Source organism: Polyodon spathula, chromosome 9 (genome assembly GCF_017654505.1).
Source record: "Polyodon spathula isolate WHYD16114869_AA chromosome 9, ASM1765450v1, whole genome shotgun sequence".
In the NCBI taxonomy this organism is placed as follows: domain Eukaryota; kingdom Metazoa; phylum Chordata; class Actinopteri; order Acipenseriformes; family Polyodontidae; genus Polyodon; species Polyodon spathula.
The window spans coordinates 8,348,033-8,370,472 of record NC_054542.1 but is presented as its reverse complement, the minus strand read 5'-3'; the positions used below and the strand labels follow the sequence as shown (position 1 = coordinate 8,370,472).

The 22,440-nt window shown below is 44.5% G+C and overlaps 1 protein-coding gene across 1 annotated transcript; it reads right to left on the bottom strand.

Annotated features, from left to right (window-relative positions):
* Nucleotides 1–7,251: 7,251 nt before the first annotated feature.
* On the bottom strand, nucleotides 7,252–21,929 carry dgat2 (diacylglycerol O-acyltransferase 2). Its single transcript, XM_041258660.1, has 8 exons — nucleotides 21,219–21,929; nucleotides 16,217–16,345; nucleotides 15,673–15,780; nucleotides 14,992–15,062; nucleotides 10,127–10,331; nucleotides 9,366–9,540; nucleotides 8,874–9,076; nucleotides 7,252–8,525 (listed from the first exon to the last, which is right to left on the bottom strand). Exons 1-8 carry the CDS (start codon nucleotides 21,256–21,258, stop codon nucleotides 8,371–8,373), a joined length of 1,086 nt encoding a protein of 361 aa, XP_041114594.1. The 5' UTR covers nucleotides 21,259–21,929; the 3' UTR covers nucleotides 7,252–8,370.
* Between the last annotated feature and the right edge of the window lie 511 nt (nucleotides 21,930–22,440).

Below are 22,440 nucleotides of genomic sequence, written 5' to 3'. Positions count from 1 at the left end.
AGTAAACAGATCCCAATAGGACTCTCTTATACTGCAATGTAGCCAGAGTTCAAGAGTGGAGGCAGGTAACGGATTCATGAGAAACTCCAAAGGAATGGAAACTCATACTGTGACTACATCAAGTCATGTATTGGCAACACAGACTTATGCAACCATAGCCAACATAAACAGCTAGTTAATTTAAAATCATCACTTATGTGCCATTGAAGATTCTGCAACTACATCCCGTTAGTGAACACACATTAACGGATGGCTATATGAATACAGAAAAGTGCAAAGATTTTAAATGAAGGGCAGTGAATTTCCACTGGGTCGTTCGCTGTACAGTACGCTTCTGGCTTACAATACATTATCACTGCCCCTTTGCTAAAATAAAAATAGGGATGTTTAAATAAAATGGTATTGTGGTTCAAGAAGGGGTTCAAAGAAAGGCTATTGCTCAGCAGTTGCAGTCACTGCAGGTTTAAATGCATGCCACTCCCTTGCGTGTTACTCTGGTTTATTAAGCTCACAATAAAACGGATCACTGCTGTGCAATAGGAGTCTTACTGTATTTCCCTCCCAGAATGTGGACAATGGTTCACAGTAAACATATATAGAGCGATTTTAGTCGAGATCGTAACCTTCTTATGAAAAAAAGAACATTGCAAAGAACAAAAAAAAACCTTTATTGCACCAAGGCACAGAGTACTGGAAGATCAAATGAGCTAAAATGCTGTTCTGGACAAGTACAGTCCACAACGCTGAAACCGACAAGCATTTCAGAGTATCCGATGTCATTGTAAGGGTTTATGCTTTATTTGCAGAGAGAATGCTCCACTGAACCTGTGTCAGCATGTAAAGTACTGCCCTGTGCCTCTCCAATATCCTGCACACAGTTAACCCTTAATAAATACATTGTGCCCCCTGTACAGCACGCTCTGCACTGTCAGCCCTGTGCCTCTCCAATATCCTGCACACAGTTAACCCTTGATAAATACATTGTGCCCCCTTTACAGCACGTTCTGCACTGTCAGCCCTGTGCCTCTCCAATATCCTACACACAGTTATCCCTTGATAAACACATTGTGCCCCCTGTACAGCACGCTCTGCACTGTCAGCCCTGTGCCTCTCCAATATCCTGCACACAGTTAACCCTTGATAAACACATTGTGCCCCTTGTACAGCACGCTCTGCACTGTCAGCCCTGTGCCTCTCCAATACCCTGCACACAGTTATCCTTGATAAATACATTGTGCCCCCTGTACAGCACGCTCTGCACTGTCAGCCCTGTGCCTCTCCAATATCCTACACACAGTTATCCCTTGATAAACACATTGTGCCCCCTGTACAGCACGCTCTGCACTGTCAGCCCTGTGCCTCTCCAATATCCTGCACACAGTTATCCTTGATAAATACATTGTGCCCCCTGTACAGCACGCTCTGCACTGTCAGCCCTGTACCTCTCCAATATCCTACACACAGTTAACCCTTGATAAATACATTGTGCCCCCTGTACAGCACGCTCTGCACTGTCAGCCCTGTGCCTCTCCAATATCCTACACACAGTTAACCCTTGATAAATACATTGTGCCCCCTGTACAGCACGCTCTGCACTGTCAGCCCTGTACCTCTCCAATATCCTGCACACAGTTAACCCTTGATAAATACATTGTGCCCCCTGTACAGCACGCTCTGCACTGTCAGCCCTGTGCCTCTCCAATATCCTACACACAGTTAACCATTGATAAATACATTGTGCCCCCTGTACAGCACGCTCTGCACTGTCAGCCCTGTGCCTCTCCAATACCCTGCACACAGTTATCCTTGATAAATACATTGTGCCCCTTGTACAGCACGCTCTGCACTGTCAGCTGCATGTTGCTTGCTTTGCCCATGTGAGACATGAACACTGTGGATTGTATGTCCACAAAGTAAAAACACAGTAAAACATTTCACCTGGGCTAATAGCAGGCAGCGATTATTTCAGCTGCCACAACGTTCTGATTTCAGGCTCCTTTCCGCTTTCGGTACAGTATCTGCTGGAAACACCACGTATTCAGCTAGTTACAGTAAAGCATGCATTGTTCTTTCACTGCTCGTACTGCCTGGAAAACGGATGCCACTGTTCTTGAACAGTTGTTTACAGTAAATCAGCAGTGAAAGCTTGAATCAGGAATTACCACATAACTTCAGGCACTAGGAAATTCCTCCAGTCTAACCTCGGCAGAACAGCTTACAGCGTACGAATGAATTGTGCCGTGGTTCAGTGAACAATGTCAATGACAGGGACACACTGGGCTCTATAAGCAGGTGACAGTAAATGTACCCTAATTACAGGCATACAAATGCTTTCTAGTCCTATATGCTGTAAAGGCATGCAAATATTTCATGAATATGGCTTCCTGTACTTAATCTACAGTGAATCTTAATGGAAGAATTCTTCTGAAGTCAGTTGCTGCAACCAGAGGCAAGCATGGTCTCTCTGCAAGATCATCTAATGAAATAATTGTGAGCGTTGTGCAAGCATGTAAATGCTACAATTCCTGTGTTTACCAGTCAGAGATCATTTAGAGTGGTTTCCTGCAAGCCTGGGGCAGCAGCCATTTCCAAACGCTCAACCCTCCTGGGATACCATCGCTTGGAAAGAAACTGACAATGCAAACATCACATGATAATCACGCACGGTAGAACAATCTGCAAAAACAATTAATATTACAGCAAGTGGTCATTTTAAAAGAGTTTACCAAGACAGGGGGCCCATACTGAAAGCACACCAAAGTCTTCAGCCACCTCAGAATACAGAATAAAACCCCATTATTAAACCGTACTGGTACAGAAGGACACGTGGATTTGTGTACATGCAATCAGAACATGCCAGGTGGCCAGTGGTGGGTGCAGGGGATTGTGACATCACCACATCTGTATGCAGCAGAGACTCTGCACAAAACCCTGCCCCCTGATTCTACACCAGCAGAAAACAAAACCCTGCCCCCTGATTCTACACCAGCAGAAAACACAATCACGTCAAACAAGGGCACGCCTGCTCCGTCACCATTATACATGCTGATCTCCATTTTTAAAGCAGGTATGGAAATAAGATACCCATTTCATAGCAGTTTGATCCATTCCTGGTTTTACTGGGAGTTTAATAAGAAACACCTGAGCTTGTTACCTGTACATATTGTGGCTAATCAGGCTTGCACTAACACCTGGAATGGGTGAAACTGCTACGCAATAGGAGCCTTATTTCCGTCTCACTGGCATTCGTTCATATTGAACACACCGTAGAATAACACTGCATTCTCCTATAGGGCAGCCCTCACTGCATTCACCAAGCACATTGTTTAATAATCCACTGGGTTATATTTTCACTTCCTGAATGTAGTTTTAACTGTGGAGAGACAGCCCTTGAAAGTGAAGTCTGCCTGCCGTCATGTCACTTCAGTTACAGCTCATGCAGCAGTCAGGGATGGAAAAGCAAGCCTCCTATTGCATAGCAGCTTCACCCATTCCAGGTTTTATTACAAGCCACAGTGTATTCAGTACTGTAGGTACAGTAAAAAGCACATAATGAAACTAATAATCCTACATGTTCGTTTACAGGAAACAACAGCTGGGCAGTGTTGACAGTTTCAACACATTCAATCAGAATAAACCCTGATCGTTGTCCATATGCGAGACCACGGTACGGTTAAATACTCATTCTAACCCCGAACCCCGTCACTGGCTTGCAGTGCGGTACTTATGTACTTCACTTCCTGAGGCATTACAAAGGTCCAGGCACGAAACCAAAAACGCACGACACGCTTTAATCACGAAATAGTGTCGCCACCATGTTCCGCTTGCACAGATGAGGACAGGGAGGGAGCGGCTTGATAACAACGCCGCGGCAAACTGCATGTCCTTTCACGAGTGACAGGGCGACGTGTGTCAATCTTGTGGATTATTTTTGTCTTTAATTGCTGCTGTACGGTTTGACTGGCTCTCTCTACACATGCCGGTATTGTACATATGTTGGGAGCAATAGCATGCAAGGCCATCGCATGCTCAAAAGATCCCACACAACAACATACACGAAGCGCAGGGTGGTGAACTGGGCTTTCCGTACAGAGCAGAGCACCCAGCGCCGGCTGCCCTACGTACTTGCTGAGACAGGAGGTCGACGTGCAGGGCCCTGCTGGACGGGACCGGTACCCCGGTGTTGGACAGATTGACAGCGGCGACAGAAACAACTGCATCCCGGCCGGTGGTGGAGCTCATTTCGGGTCTTCGGGCTTCCGCTTCATTCAAATAAACTACGCATCACTCCCCAGATTTAGCCATGATTAAAAAAAACACAACTGGAGGTGTACAAATCAAAAAGAAGCTATCCTGCGTAGTGTGTGATTGTAAGAGGTTAATAAGAGAAAGCGCTATAACCTGTCTGCACCCCCAAATAAACACACACGCAGGGAACCGCGATCACTCAGGAAACCATCACAGCGCTCCTCCGCCCCGGCGCTGAGCGTCAAAGCCTCTATCGGCTTGCTGGCTGGTTCCGAGCGGTGTCAATCTCTCAGCGAGGCGGGGTTTTAGAGGCGTGCTGCTCGCTATTGGTTAAGCCGGTATTAGCAATGGGAAATGGGCGTGGTGGATGCTGCAGGGCTGTCGGTACGGTCATGCTGTGACTGGGCTGTCAATAATGCATGATCGATGGATAAGTGATAAAGGGATTCCGGCGGCTTTGATTGCTGCAGAAGTGGCCGTGCTGTTAGACTTCAAATATCCGTGTTTTTTTGTTCGGTTTCTTTGGGATTAAAGGTAAACCTCGTAATTTAGATCGTTAGGGGAGTAATCGCTTCAGATTAAAGTCTAAAGTTTACCAGTTAACCCGTTGCGCACCAATAATAGAAATGCGGGCTTCCTTATTGCAAGTGCGTACCGGGTGTACATGTGTAACAGGAAAAGCATGTTTCATAAAAGGCAGCGAGGGTGCTCACGCTTGCAAGGTCAAGCGTGTTATCGGCTGTGACCCAGACCTGCCTAACCTCCTGATTCTCTATTGCGTCTCAAGGTCTCTGTGATCTGTCAACGATCTGCAGCTTTTATCGCTGACCCTAATTAAAAATACCAGTCCCCATAGTTCAGTGAAGACCGGAGGGTTTGAATTCACTAAAGCCGTTTCGGACAATGACCCCTGATTGAGGTGCGTACCAAACCATTTCTCACGCGAACCCAAAGGCAGGTCATGTGAAGCCCGCAGTGTTATTGTTGTTTGCAAGGGAAGTTCAAGGGTATAGTGGTTTCCCAGCGTCCCTGTCTTTGATTTTCATTCAGCTTGTTGGAGATGCAGATTTGTATTTTTTTTATTTTCCACACTATCTCACTGTCTCTGTTAGAGGTGACAGGACCCCGCTGAACCCGCCTGCTCGGATTCAATGTGGGGTGTTATTAGCAAGCAATAGCACACGACAGGGTGTTCAAATACGAGCCAGTATCCGCACGCCTAGGGGCGGCGCTCAAAACGAGGAGAAGCCAGGTAACGCTGGACAAGCGTACCGTACAGACAGATGGACAGGCAGCTCCCTATTCCCCTTGAGATACTGATACAATCAGTAACGTGTTCTGAAGAATGTCCTAACCAAGTGTCATCACTGCTTTCTCTCTCTGTATAGATATAGATACATAGAAAGAGATCACTGTACACCTGAAACTGAACAAAAGCGCGTTTTACAATGACAAAGGACACCAGTATAGAGGAATAGCGTCACCTTTCATCCCACCAGATTCACCGTAACTCCACTGGGGCGTATCGTACTTCACTATTGCTCATTGCATCTTTGACAAGAGTATATAAAACATGTAATTACATCAGATGGCCAGCAGGTGTCCTCATACAGTAAGGTATGTGGAAAAGGCGATACGACGTGCTCGTACTACCCCCAGGAAAAGATTTGCAATGCACAGTTTAACATGCTTACCAATAGTAATACCAACAACTTGGGATTTATACAGCGCTGCACATAGCCAGGGCCACCGCAAAGCACAAAGTCTAGAAATAAAATACATTCACAACGGTATTTACAATCCTGCTTAACTTTGCTATGTGCTTGTGGTATAGCTGGTATTTACCAATAATGTGTTTCCTAAGCCCTCTCCTGCCTCGTCGCTGTGGCATGTGAATGAAACCAGCTTCTTTCAGGGTTAATATGCAAGGTGTGCAATTAAGAGTCAAAATACAAATAAATAAATAAACTTTAAACAAAGGTTAGCTCCCCGGTTATTACATTTCAAGTTATAAACTGGAGTGAACACTTTGGAAATACAGACCACTGCAAGTCTTACTACTCCTTCGCTTTCTACAAAACATTTAAAGCAATATTCTGCATGCCTGCGATCCACAATCAATAACTCGGTTTTAACTGTCGCTTCTGATTGTCTGCGCGTCTTTCCTGCTCTCCTTGAAGAATTCAAGTGATCCCTGTGTCAAGCACAACTGAGAAACCGGTTCATAGTACAACTGATTTAATTTACGGGTATTTTTTGCAAAACAACTAAATTGGCCAAGTCTTTATTTTTGATTACCAAGCAGAACGAAGGCAGGCTACAAACGAGATTGCTAAATGTTAGCGATTAATTTTTGTTAAAGCTATAAATGAAAAATAAAGTATTTTCTGCTGGTCACACTTTATTCAGCCGACCCAATTAGAATCAGTCGATTTAAATGGGACGTTATCCAGCCAAACCGTCCCGTAGGAACAGGCCAGCCTCCTAACCCCTAAAGGTGCCTCGACCCCTAAACCGCACGGTGTTACTATACTAGTATAGTAATACCGTACTAGTACTAGCATAACTGTTACCAGTATTGCAACGCCGCTGGTTTAGCGCCCTCTAGCGGCTACTACATCGCCGTCCATTAAAGCGCTTCATCCGGACCTGCTCTTCCTGCTGGGAGTCTACCATGTACCCACTGGATGATTTCCCCTTGCTCACGTCCCATTCAAACCGACCGATTCTAATCAGATGCTATTTATTAAAATCATTCTGCATTAAGAAAGCCGAGTCGCTTCTGCTTTGAAATGAAAAAGTAATATCTACCATTTAATAGAAAGCCTCCCGAATTAAATCAGTTTTACTATTGACACTTTTCTCTGTTGTGCTTGATACAAATTAATTTAATTCTTAAAAAAGGAGGAGTAGAAGAGTCAGTGGAACACACCGAAGCTCTGAAGCCCCTATTCTAACACAACGACAGCGATGTTGACCGCGATTTCAAAACGAGACAATGCAACATGTTTACACATTTATTTGCAAGTCAAAAAACATACAACACATTTCAAACACCGTCATTTATATGGTAGAAGATTGCACAGAAATACAGAGCACTTAAGGCATTTTTCATAGTGTATCAGTAAATGAGACAGTGGGATGCATTCACACTCCTGAAGGTGCGCTGTACAGACGAGAAAGGCACATTGGGTTAACATGTGGATATAGTGCAAAATCTAGAATTAAACTGTAATAAAACTATCCTCCCATCAGTTTAAAACACGTGTAAACACTTATACAATAACATTAAATCGCCTCCCAGCCAATAATTCTATACATTCAAAAGAGTTGGAATTACATCGTATGCACTTGAATTTTACACAAATCAATCCCCTCCATCTGCTCTTCTTGACAGGTCCTTATTCACAGTTACATTTCTGCTCACTTTCCACTACGATCACACCTTCTAAAATACCCTTTATAATACTGAAACCAACCAAACCCCCTCTCCTACTTCTCAGACTGTAGATTAACAACAACAAAAATTCAAAAATTACCAAGTGGCACAAACGAAAAGTGCAAAATACTAAAGCTTACACACCTACACCTCTCTGGTCTGCGAGTCCACAGGTGTGACCTCGTGGGATGAAACCCTTCCAATTGCATTGCTTGTGCATTTAAAGCTTTACGCTACTTAACAGTAAAATGGGATTACCACAGGGTTAAGTGGCAAGCATATTAAAAAAAAAAAAGTGCTCAACCCCCCCCCCCCGAAAGCATGATTTGAACCACTGTCGGGTACTCAGTAGTACTGTACAGAAGCATTCAGATACTCCAGGTTTGGAATGATTTTCTGTCGAGTTAGAACGTCGATTTCCGTTCTCTTTTTGGTACAATCAAATACATTTTAACCCTTTCAGTCCTGAATTATTTGTTAAGCTGATTAATAAACTCCTTAGAGCATACATGAGAACAGCACCCCACCCCCCCCACCGATATTTGTAGCCCCTCTCAGACTGGGTCCGGTGAGGTTCCTACGTGACTGCTGACAGCACATGGTAACATGCAGTGTTAATAAAGGGCTGAAAGGGTTAAGCAGGTGCAGAGCAGGGTCCGGTCCTCAGCAGCTCTGCAGATCTTCTAGTGCAGAGCCAGGGTGTCTGTCTCCAGCAGACCAAACTTCAGCTTGTATCTGTCAAACAGTTTGAGGAGGCTCTGCACGTACATGTCGTGGTAAAGATCCACTTCATTCTGGCTGGGGCTTTCTATCTTTGGGACTGTGATAGGTTCTCCAACTGCAACAAGAAATGCAATACAAATTCAATGTCTGTGGAATATATATATTAGATGCAGATTGAAACAACCCTTTACACGCGCATACAGCATGAAATCTGTCAAACTCGGAGATCCGAGGCTGTTCTATTAAAACAGACATGTCCTTGACATTCCTCTTTGCAAACAGAGCAGCATGCAAGCAAAGTCTCTCCATGCAATACACCAGGTGAAGCCAGTTCAGCTCCTGCAGTGTGTGCTCCCCAAGATGTGGCTAGCTTCCATCCTTTAAATATGTTACAGCAGTTCACATTTTCCAATGGGAGCACTGCTGTAAAACCCCCCCACAGGACCGGTGGACAGGTACCTACCAACAGTGTTGATGTCTTTGCAGTAGGGCACCAGTCCCCAGCTGTTGGTCGAGAAGATCCCACAGCCGTGAAAGAAGCAAGGAGCGAAACCCATGAGCTTCTGGAACTTCCTCTGCAGATACCTCCCCCAAGAGCCCTCCTCGAAGACGATCTGCTTGTACACTTCATTCTCCCCAAATGAATACACGGGGACCAGATCAGCACTGGAGGGGAGAGAGGAGAGAGAGAGCACTGAATCTCCATGTCCAGATTGTGATGAGTTTTGAATCATACTACAAGCAGCTGAGTGTAGAGTTTGGGTCGCAGCAGTAAATATACATGCACAGCTTTTCTGTTTATAATGTTGAGAATACACACACAAATCATACCACGCCCACCGGCAAACTCCAAGCCGTTCTTTGGGATTCTGATTCAGCTGCCCATTCTTTTACACTGTAGTGCATCTTATGAACTACAGGCTCTCAATGTAACCGCGCACTCTCAGGCTCTTACCCTTGCTGCAAGGCCAGCTTCACAAACCCTTTGCGGTTTTTCAGAGTGACCGAGTGCTTCCCAGGAACACACTCCAGGGATTCCGCCGCTCCGCCCACAACAATCACCACAGCATTCCCAGTTCCATTGCGGGACAGGATGTAGTCCATGGAATTGCGATTCACAGGACAAATACCTGCACACAGGGAAAAAAAACGACCTCTAGCTTTAGAAAGTACAAAGCAAAAAACAGGCCAAAGAGTCTCAAGGTTGGCTTGCACTGTCAATGCAAAACTGAAGTACAGTGGATCCTGTTTTACAGTGTGTTCAACATATCTTGTTGCCTGGGTTTGCTCTTTGATAAGAGCTGCTGGGCGGGGCTAGTTTGAAACAGACACATCTTCAAAAAAAAAAAAAAAAAAACACACACCTCGAGAACGTGTTAAATCCATATCCCAAACTGCCATCTACACACCAGAGACAAGCCAGCTCAGGCCACAGCAGGTAGGAACTTGTCAGGACCAGAACCCTGGTGTAGGACTTGTACAGCGGCGGTACACTTCTACTGCACTGCAGTTTACCCCATTCCAGGTTTTAAAGTGAGCCCCATCAGTCCCAGTGTGTCGACAACAAGCTCAAGTGTGTGTCGTATCAAACTCCTAGCAAAACCAGGAATGGATCAAACCGCTGTGCGGTGGGGGTCTTATTTCCATCCACTCCCCTGCCAAGGTGAGGTTTCGTTAGCCCCACGGCGGACACAGTGAAACACAGACGAGGATTACCTCCAGACATCAGGTAATCCCGGAGGAGTGGCAATCGGAAGTTCCCAGCTAGGGTTGCCAGGTGAGGGCGGATCCCAGGGAACTTCTTGGAGAAGCCAGTTGCTTCCGTCCCGAAGTTGCAGAAGGCTCCGAAGCAGAAGATCCCGTGCGGGTGGTACCCGAAAATGTAATTCCGGCTGGGCAGCAAGGCGTGGGTTTTAATGAGCTGCAAAAACAGAATCGAACGTGAAACACACTGGGAGAGAGGAGGCTGGGTCTGGGGTCTGGGGTCCAACCAGGACCCGACTGAGAAAGCTCATTAACGGCAGTCTGCCACGTTCACAAACCAAACCATTCATTCCGATACTGCAGCGCCACGGAGGGAGGGGGAGAAACCTTTCCAAACATGAAACAAGCTCTGCAAAGCAACGACGTACTGCGAGGTAATCTTCATTCTTTCACAGGGAACACAGAGCTTTTCAGAACACACTAACTGTGAAACATTCATTAGAGATGCCCGTTTCACGTATCCTGTTTTTCAAATGCAGGCTGCGAATGTCATCTGACTTGTGGTTTAGGCCAATATACCATTTGGAACCTTGAAAATGGAGATATAAAATTCTGTTTGTAACATCATAGAACATCTGCAACCCTTAGGGAATCGTGTTCAACTATCAAACAGGAAAATAATTCTCCATTTCAATGGACTAGTTATCAAACTACACTTCGCAGACACTGCTTGCCATTAGGAGGCACCTGCTGGCCTACTGCACAGATTTGCTGATCACACCGTTTCATATGCATTATAAAAACTGCCCTGTTAGATAAGGGAGATATGATTAATGATTCTGAAATCCTGCTGATCAATTAACCCCTCCACCCAGTGAAATGCTGTCAGTTATGGTACACTTCTGTTACTCAACCATCACGGTCAATGACCTTGGCTCAAGTATACTCCCCAGCAGAACTGCACGATCAAGCCAAGTAATAGAAATCAATAAGCAGGAAGCCTTGTGCAACTCTGAATGGCTCTTGCATGGGCCACCATAAAGCTTTCCATACAACTCCAGAGCCAAAAGAACTCCCTGCAGTACAAGGTCAATGAAACAGCATTGCTCAGCTAACCACGCCAGCCATCTGTGTGTGGGGACGCACTCCAACATCCATCGTGCGGAATAACAGAATGCTGATTAAAACACACAGAACACTGCAATGGACTTCACACGCATTCCATTTGGATTCTGACTTTAAAAACAGAAGCATGTCGTTCCATGCAGACAGTTTCCACAAGCGTCTTCCAGTGGACCACCCTCAACGTCGATGCAATTGTCCCAGCAACAGAGAGTGGGTTCCATATGGCTGCCCAACATGCCAGCAGAGACACTGTCAGTATATATGCATGCTGTGCATTTTCTGCCACATTCTGAACTCCCTGTATTAAGCTACACAGCTGAAGATGCTCTTTGAAAATCAATGGAGGTCTTGTTTTGTTTATCAGCAGGCGTGTTTACGTAATGTGCACCAGTTATCCAAATAATCCTTTCAACTTTGGAGTAGCAGCACTGCCTTGGTTCAGAGTTTCTCTAATAAAACAAATCTGCTTAGTGTGGTGCAGTTCTAGGAGTAAATTGCTGCATATTCCGACAATACAATACTGTGACCCGAACTACCAAATTCAATCTACTGTACAGAGAACCTGCAAGCAAGCAGACTGCTACCTTCTGTTTGCTATTGAAACCCATTCCTCAGGGAATGATTAGTGCTTGTGCAATACAGCAACAGGACCAACGGTTCCAAAACCTTAGTACGATGGGCAGCCCCCTTCTAAAAGGGAACCACGCTTCTCATGCTTCTCCACGGTTATACTATGCAGGCAGTTGAGCATGTCTTCATACACTTTACTATACCTCTCTGGGCTTTACAAGGTTCACAGTAACTATGCTTGATTTCACTTTGCTGTGCTTTTAATATGGTAACTTTTTTTTTTTTTTTTAAAAAGACATCACAGATTTCAAGGTTTTCATTAATTTTTGCAAACTGTGTTGGTGAACGCTGGATTCTTCGTTCAGACTGGGTTCAGGTTAAGAGAATTTTTTGCATCATAACGGGGTCGTTCACAAGACAACCCCACCCCAAACACGAAAACACACTTCGGGGTTCTAAAAGTGTTAATTAACCCCAACCAGATGGGGTCAACCCAATCTAGATGCGGGCACACTTAGAGCTGGGGTCCTAATATATGCAGCACATGCATGTGATATTTGGTGTGGATTGTGAACAGGAATTCAGATGTAGACGCAGGATTGGATTTTGGGGATCATCTGCGCTTGTTTTACTCACAAGCTTCAGGAATTAGACCAAGCAATGGCCTAATGTCGCCTACAGGAGATCAATTATTCCCTGCAATAGATTCAAGTGTTGCTAAATTTGTGATTGAGAAATCAGCTTAACTTCTTAATCATGTCTCCTGTTAATACGGGAAGTACAAGGTCAGTCCCAGTCTCAGTGCAATGCAGGCTGTAGCAGTGAGCAGGGCCTTGTGCTCAACACACCAATTCTCATTCCCTAGTCCTGCCCTGTCTGCTCAATTCTCATTCCCTAGTCCTGCCCTGTCTGCTCAATTCTCATTCCCTAGTCCTGCCCCAGTGCTTTTTGAAGGACGTGTCTCAACAGCACGCTCCTCAGACGGGCACTCTGCCAGCTGAGCCGAGGAGTTGCACAAGCCTCACAGCTGCCGTTGATTTACTGACATTAGGAAACTCATTTTAAAAAGCTGAAATCACAGCAAGCCGTCTGCCACCTTATAACTGGCACACCGTTTACAACCCTGCAACTGCAATTCTGACCTTACTCCTTATCTTGTTCTACAACCAACAAATACCCGCAATGACTTGGGGTGAAGATCGAAAAGTCTGCATTGACATCTACAGTAAAATCAGAACAGTACATTTACATAACCGGCTCGTTTCAGAGCCCCGGATCAGCACTACTCTGGGATTGGCTAATGTTACTTCAGGTGGCGTCAGCCAAGATCAGCGCTACTGAGGGTCTTGTGAAACCAGCCCATACTACACATATTCAAATTCACAAAAATCTTGCACTGAGAAGGTTGCCAATCTTAAAACTAGGAGAGAAGTGAGCGAAATGATCCGTTTCATTCATTCAGAAGCTTCACCAGTAGTCACTTTCTTAATCTGATCAGTATAAAAACACATTGGAAAATGTAGAGCCATGCATAAAGGAAACCCTGCTCCCTTCATGTTAAGGTAACTTGTGTAACCAACTGCATCAGCTAACGAAACCCCTGAACTTTGCACTTTGAAATGTACACAGAACGTACAGCAACACATTACAGAGTAAGACAGCAGGGGGAAGTTCACACTTTACAGTGTGGATTTTAAAAGAGTGACTCGTCATTTAGTCACCATGTCAGAAAAATCTGGACTTTTGGAAGTTGACTTTTCACCCATAAAAAACAGCTTGTGAAGTGTCATGAAGCAACCCAGACGCTGTAGACTGGCTTCCTTTGTGGACTCAAATCAGCAGAAAGAATACCGCATTGGGTGGGAAACACCCACACACAACCAGACAGCAACTTACATGATATTCAACATAAAACCGTATATCATTTAATTTGAAGTCACTCTCCAGCATCTCAGTTGCTTCCAGACATTTGTGTTCAAGTTGTATTCCTGATTTGGGTGAGGTGGGGGTAGAGGTGTTATTTAAAAAGGAACAGCCACAGGTCGAGAGAAGACAGAAGACATTTCATGCCGGCAGTCTCAAGAGTATTCCTGTTATTAATGCACACAATAAATAAAAGCATTTTTGCTTCACAGAAGTTGATGGCTACTCCGAGGTCAAACTGAGGTTTTGTAAAGCAGTGTATCTGACCCCATGCTCACTGTTGCTCAGCTGTAAACTTTCAAAGTGATTATTACCAAACTCTCTGGCAGGACAAAGGGAAATGTCCCACTAAAACAGACTGACAGGCCAAAGGACCCAAGAGATAAATATAGCAGTCTCTGGGTCAGGACAGACAAGGTGACTGCACTGCACAGCGTGTGAAGGAACCTGAAACAAATCATAAAGTGCACAACCACAGCAAAGTTATGACCAGCAAGAGCTAGCCTGGGAGCAGCCAGCCAGTGACATTACCTTTCCCGGGTCTGTTTCTGCACCACTGGAGTTAAAGCTCACCACACACTCAAGTTCTGTGCAATGAGTTTATTCTCCTCCATTTTATTATATGCAAAAACACTTTATTTTGTTGCACAAATACCATCTTTAATGCTTTTATTACCGTTGACCGATAATAAATAGCTTTGCGACGACCCGATTATAAATTCCAGATCTGAAAACCGCGCATGCCCTGGTTCTGCAGCGTGCCGTATCAGCGGTTAACCCAACAGTCACTCCCTCCTCACTGACTAGGTGACAACGTTCACCTGCTGCTATCTGGCTAATGCAAGGCCAGTGAAGCCTGAACACACAAACACCTAGAAGCACAGCGGGTTTCCGACTATCAGCAGGACAAAGTCTAACCTGCAACTCACCTGCCATCAGAACACCAATAGTCAGCACTATATTTATATGACAGCATTGTGTAGCAATCAATAACAAGGCAGATTATGGATTTGCCAAGAGTTTGTACAGGTGACTGGCACCGGAGCACAGCTTCTAAACACGGCCACCTTTCTATAGTCTGCTCACATCCAGCTGATCATGCGATTTCCACTGGGGCTCTTGGAAGGTGTGATCCAGGAGGCCTCACAGTCTGGTCTGGCAGTATTAAACACTGGCTGTACTCTTGCGGATCTAGAATGAATCGCTAATGTTTATATTAATGTGTAAATGAGTTGCCATGGTGATTAAGAATTACTCACTCTGATGGGAAAGTAATCTCTGAAGAATTTCCAGACAGTCCAGTTCCTGACCCAAGATGACCTTCTTCCTCCTAATCCATGTGGATACAAAGACATTCCCCAATGTTTACTCATGCTGGTAAAGAATTATTGATACTGAATGTTTAATGGAAAATGGCAACATCGCCTTTACTGATTTTTTCAAAAATGTGTGTTATTATATTAACTTTAAAAAATAATAAAATAGGTCTGACACTGTACATCAGAAGAAAGGTGAATTATGAAATAGTGTACACAGGAGGGGCTGTGGTAGAAAAGCAGGACAATAACACAAGTCTTTCAATTCTGAAGCCCTCAAACCTTCGGGACATTTTATTGTTTCAGGTTCATGACTGACTTGAAGACCCTGCTTCTTACTTCTATAGGCTTTGCTTATGAAAGTCTCCCGAACGATACCTTCTGCACCCACACATACATTAGGCCTTCCGAGCCTGGCTTTCCCAGCCAGCACCGCCAGTCTTTTCAGAGTGACTGGTTTTAGGGAATTCCAAGGTGTGTGTGCCCTGTCTAATGGCAGGAGAGTCCTGCACAGTGTCGTTTTTGAATCTACAGAAGTGCTGGGGTGGCTTTAGCTGTAAAAGGCGCTCTGTATAAACTCAGACGTGGGTGTGGTTGCCATGATCGTCTGCTCTTGATTCTTACCTTGTCTTGGAGTATTCCAGTCGAAGACCAGCCAAGCAATGTACAAGGCAGCAATGAGCCAGCAGTCCGTGAAGAACAGGTACATCAGACCCACAGTGCACACAGCACCTACAAAAACAGAGGCGTGTGAAGACACTGCCAACTCCCACTGCAGAGTGGGGTCAGCAGCACGGTTCAATCTTTAACTCTTTCATGCATGGAGATCTCATATGGGGACATTTAAATAAATAAATCTTCTAGTCTTTACATGGGGATGCCCCCCCATATAAATCTACAAAGTGCATGCTTGTTTACATTTTCCAATTCAAACAGAAACACTGCAGACTGTACACAGTGAATGGGTTATCCACTCGAGACTGACGAGGGAAAGGAGCAAGCATGGAATTAAAAAAAACAAACAAAAAAAAAAAAAAAAAAAACTACACACAATCCTTTAAAATAAAGCTTTAAGGATAACGAGTCATTGACAGAAATCCCATCAGTTCTACACAATGCCGGTCTAGCCTACGGAAAAGCCAATTACATAATCCTGAAAGCGCCTTACCCATTACAAGGAAGGACAGGACCCATTGCATCACAGAGATAATCTGCAGCTGCTTCAAAACCTTTGACTTGGAGGGCCAGGGAACCGAAGGCAAATCCTGGATGGCAGACAGGAAATTGGCTCCAGTACCTGCAAGGTTGAATGTAGAGGTTTCTAAAGAATACTCTGCTATAAGAGACACACTGGTTTGAATAGATGTTACTGTACCAAGACACTCCTCTTTCACACGAACCAGCAACAAGCGCCTGGATCACTCAGTGCAAGTCAAAATGCTGCCACTTTGTCCAGACCTGGAAGGTTTTTTTTAATGGCATAAATAAGACTGGGTGCCTGGTGGCACTACCTTCAATGCAAAAATCCCATTAAATTAGAAACAAATGTTGAGGGCTATAAATAGTCATATGAACCCATTTGAAACAAAGATGGTGTGGAAAGCAGCCTTGTTTACATCTAGTATTGTGATGCTGCCTTTATTGCTCGTTACAGGGTCCCAGTCATACTGTTGAAGTTCATTAATAAAAGTGCAGAGTCCGAGTGGTGGCTGCAGTGTGTCAGACATTCACACAGCGGCATCCAACAGTGCTGCTCATCTAAACCAATCACAGGAGCCGTGGTGCACGACAGGGGGTCTGCTCTGAGACACGCCTCATCCCTGACCTCATCACCCTTCAGTGGAGACTGCTCTTTACAAACAGAAACACCACTCCACCCTACACATTGTACAAAGACATTCCCCCGGTCATGCCCTGGCTGTGAATGTAGCACCACTCAAGAAAAACAAAGACAAAAGGGAAAAGACTAGGCAATCACAAGTGGAAGGCATGTCATCTGAATCTGTGACAGTGGTGCCTTGGTGGAAACCCCCAGCCAGCACCCCAAGGCTTGCAGCGTGTTCCTGGACAGAAGGGCCAATTGTGCAGAAGGAAGGACTGCAAAGGCAGCTGACTGTCTGAATCAAGGCAGCTTCTTAACCTTGTAGACTCAATACAGCGATACCTACAGTACCAATCAACTTAGTTCTTACATAGAAAATCTCACGGTTAGTGCAATACTGCTGTAGGCCATACAAGACTAGAAACTACTGTGGAGTATTGTGGAAGGGATTGGATCTGTACAGAGTATTGCTAGAGGTGATAGGATCGGTACCGGGTATTGTGGAAGGAATCTGATCTGTACAGAGTATTGTGGAAGGGATCTGATCGGTACAGAGTATTGTGGAAGGGATCTGATCGGTACAGAGTATTGTCAGGGGTAATCGGATCGGTACAGAGTATTGTGGAAGGGATCTGATCTGTACAGAGTATTTTGGAAGGGATCTGATCTGTACAGAGTATTGTGGAAGGGATCTGATCGGTACAGAGTATTGTGGAATCGGTACAGAGTATCTGATCTCGTACAGAGTATTGTGGAAGGGATCTGATCTGTACAGAGTATTGTGGAAGGGATCTGATCGGTACAGAGTATTGTTAGAGGTGATCGGATCGGTACAGAGTATTGTGGAAGGGATCTGATCTGTACAGAGTATTGTCAGGGGTGATCAGATCGGTACAGATTATTGTTAGAGGTGATAGGATCGGTACAGATTATTGTGGAAGGGATCGGATCTGAACCAGAACGGTTTAAAGAAACAGTATTAAGACTCCTCCCCCTCCAATTAATGCCAATTTAAAGATCTTACAATACTGCAGTCAGCACCGCCGAGTTTGGAATAATGGACTTGGATCACATTATTGAAAAGCTGTAATAAAACAAGATATCAGGAGAGGATTTAGCAGTATGCAAGACTAAGATATTTAATGAATACAGCAAACAAGGGGTGGGGCTGGAGATGCAGTACAGAGTGTCCTGTTGATATGCAGGGCCTTTTAAACTGGTTTTACTGGGAATAAAATTACTTTTAAACAGTGCATGCAAAATAAACAGCATGTGTGAAAATAAACTGGACCTGACGCGCCTGACAGGCACTGAATCACTGGACCGCAAAGGGTTAAAGGTTTGCAGACAAAAAGGGGTTGAACAGTAATTCAGCAAAACACGGGACAAAATCTGTCCTGAGATGTCCAAAAAAAACAAAAACAAAAAAAAACAGGAGACATTATACCTGCTCTTATCTGTAATGTGACAAGTCAGAGTCTCTCTCTCTCTCTAGGTCTTATTGGTATACAGTAGCTGCGTCAGTAGTCAGTAAGGAGTATTGATATACAGTAGCTGCGTCAGTAGTCAGTAAGGAGCATTGATATACAGTAGCTGCGTCAGTAAGGAGTATTGATATACAGTAGCTGCGTCAGTAGTCAGTAAGGAGTATTGATATACAGTAGCTGCGTCAGTAGTCAGTAAGGAGTATTGATATACAGTAGCTGCGTCAGTAGTCAGTAAGGAGTATTGATATACAGTAGCTGCGTCAGTAGTCAGTAAGGAGTATTGATATACAGTAGCTGCGTCAGTAGTCAGTAAGGAGTATTGATATACAGTAGCTGTGTCAGTAGTCAGTAAGGAGTATTGATATACAGTAGCTGCGTCAGTAGTCAGTAAGGAGTATTGATATACAGTAGCTGCGTCAGTAGTCAGTAAGGAGTATTGATATACAGTAGCTGCGTCAGTAGTCAGTAAGGAGTATTGATATACAGTAGCTGAGTAGTCAGTAAGGAGTATTGATATACAGTAGCTGTGTCAGTAGTCAGTAAGGAGTATTGATATACTGTAGCTGTGTTAGTCATTGCCTCTTAATTGTCCATCTGCATCCATTGCACACACATTAACATAACTGGATTAACCACAGCATATGCAAAGTCCTAAATCTAACAGTACCATCTGTGCTGCTTTACCATTTAACCAACACGATTAAACTTGGCCCATGTTAGGCTATGCAGTGCATTCTTTACATTATCAGTTAAGCGTAATCCAGTTTCCAAGGGTCCTTGGCACTGCAGTTTTCTACATGAATACATTCAAGCTGAGAAATTCGATGAGCTGTAGGAGTGAATAATAGTGCAGCACCTTTTCAAAATCTAGGTTAATAGCCGAGACACATGAAGAGTCTCATTGAGCAATTGCCACGTTGCCCTAAGAGAAACCTCATGGAATCCAATCCGACACAGCTTGGTAGCTGTATAATGGTGCACAGTTACAGTACATTCGTGTTGGGAGCTTAACATAGGGTACATTAACCCTGTCATGCATGAAGTACAGAATACAAATAAAAAAACACACCATTGCTTTATATGGGGGGGGGGGGCGCACATGCATGAGGACATCATGCATTTGCATCTTCCTGTCCCATATAAAAGACTAGGAGACCATTTAAAACACAAAAAATGAAGCACTTCCATATCAAGTCGCTGTGCATGAAAGTGTTAAAACACAGCAGTGGGAGTTGTTAGTAAACACACAGATGATTTGACATTAAACACAATGTTTGACAAGGCTGCCAAACTGCCTTCAGTTCAACAATTTGGAGAAGGGACACAGGGAGATTCCGGCATGAAACCAAGGACACTGCCTGTCAGACTGTGGAGGGTGAAAAGGACAGGAATAGACATGTGTTCTCCACCTGCCATCCCAAATCAATCTACACAGATAATCAACAATTTAACACAAAAAACTTACAGGCAGGGCTTCATATTTCTATTACACCTCAAATCTGAGGAGTCAAGCAGCTGTGCAAACAGTAGCTAAGGGGGTTCAGCAGCTGATGCGGACCAGAGTATTCCTGTCAGCTCCCAAAAGAATACAGCTAGAAAAATGTTCTTGGGGTCCTGACCAAATCCTTCCACGCACATGTTAGTGTCTTGTACCATAGGCTAACCAGTACATTATAGACCAGATTCACAATTCCCACATCCCTTTGTGATAGTATCCAGGAGGGGTCTCAGCTTGCCCAGTTCCTACACCTTGCATCCAGTATGTAGTTGCAGCAGCAGCAGCACTACAAGACAAGGCTCAACTGCATGGCTTCAGGTTTCTTCAAACCCCATTGGTATGCCATCACAACACCAGAAGATTACCCTGGAACCCAGTACAGCTAAAAGCAGACTACAGCATTGCCAGCAACGCCAACAGCATGGGTTTGGAACCCATGATCAGCGAGACCTGACCCAGCAGCACACTGCAATGGAGCGCCAGTAACCCACCTGCTGGCCGATACCACTGGAATCATGTCTTAATGCAGCGCTTTTAAAAGCAACTTCCCAATCTTCACAAGTTAGCCTCTGAATCTTATTTGGTCACTCAGATCTATTGGGGAGTTTGCACCGTTACTGTCCCAATGCAGCAGCTTGTGTTTCGGTCTCTGTGTGGTACACTGGCACTGTGGTAGTGCTCCTCTAAATGTGTAGCCAGGGACATGAGTCTGCTCTCACCACAGTGCAGTCAGTGTGGCATCAGGGCTCCGCTTCAGCATCCCTTGCGCCGACCATGTTCAAAACAAAGCGAGACAGACAGACATGCATTACCGCGCACAAGAGCGATACCAGCGAAACAGACAGACAGACATGCATTACCGCGCACAAGAGCGATACCAGCGAAACAGACAGACATGCATTACCGCGCACAAGATACCAGCGATGCATTACCGCGCACAAGAGCGATACCAGCGAGACAGACATGCATTACCGCGCACAAGAGCGATACCAGCGAGACAGACAGACATGCATTACCGCGCACAAGAGCGATACCAGCGAAACAGACAGACATGCATTACCGCGCACAAGAGCGATATCCAGCGAAACAGACAGACATGCATTACCGCGCACAAGAGCGATACCAGCGAGACAGACAGACATGCATTGCCGCATCCCCTAATTTCATACCGAAACAGGTGCATTTTGTTTTCCCGTTCACGTAACGTTTATAAAATTAGGGCACGGCAGCTAATTTAAAATAAAATGACAAGAATTGCCGAGTGAAGACAGACGCGGAGCACTGTGAAAAACACGAGAACACATAACAAAACAATCAAATTACAACCTGCAGCATTAAACAAATAAAAAGAAAGCACTCTTACCTCGTAGCACGCCAGAATACGCTGCAATGATTGTCTTCATGGTCGATGCCGGAGTTACAACCACATCAAATATAAAGCGATGCAAAACAGCTGATAGCGAGGCGCTGTTTTGAATGAAGAGCCCAAGAGCACACGACCCTCCAGCACGCCGTGGATTGATTAGAAACACACACAGCTCGCATCTGCCTCGGATTGATTAGAAACACACACAGCTCGCATCTGCCTCGGATTGATTAGAAACACACACAGCTCGCATCTGCCTCGGATTGATTAGAAACACACACAGCTCGCATCTGCCTCGGATTGATTAGAAACACACACAGCTCGCATCTGCCTCGGATTGATTAGAAACACACACAGCTCGCATCTGCCTCGGATTGATTAGAAACACACACAGCTCGCATCTGCCTCGGATTGATTAGAAACACACACAGCTCGCATCTGCCTCGGATTGATTAGAAACACACACAGCTCGGATTGATTAGAAACACACACAGCTCGGATTGATTAGAAACACGCACAGCTCGGATTGATTAGAAACACGCACAGCTCGGATTGATTAGAAACACGCACAGCTCGGATTGATTAGAAACACGCACAGCTCGGATTGATTAGAAACACGCACAGCTCGGATTGATTAGAAACACACACAGCTCGGATTGATTAGAAACACGCACAGCTCGCATCTGCCTCGGAGCAGAGCTTTAACCAGTCCGTCACTCAGACTCTACCACTATTGCTGAAGGGGGGTAAAAATGCATTAACTATTGCGTTTATTTAAAACAAAAAGAAAACAAGCACATATATTTAAACACGCCTTTAATTTAATTTAATCCGGTATTTTAATTATAATCTCCTTCTATATATATATTCTATATATATAGAAAAGAGAATACAAAAAACGGGACGGTGCTAGACGAACTGTTATTAAATGAAGTGTTCCCAATCACTGGAACCCAGCACAGCTGATTGAATCTCCCATCACATTTCACAATGGTTTGGTCCGTTCAAGGTGCAAATGCTTTTATTTGCTCGCAAAATCCTGGATTTCGGTGGAATGTTACTGTTTCCTATTTTCATTTTGAATTGTTGATCTTTTTATTGATTTGTATTTGGATAATTATATTATACACATGCTTAGCACTCGTATTTGTTTTAAATACAACGTTCCATGCGTTCAAAAAATAGCGCTATTCCATATGGTATATAGTATATATATCAT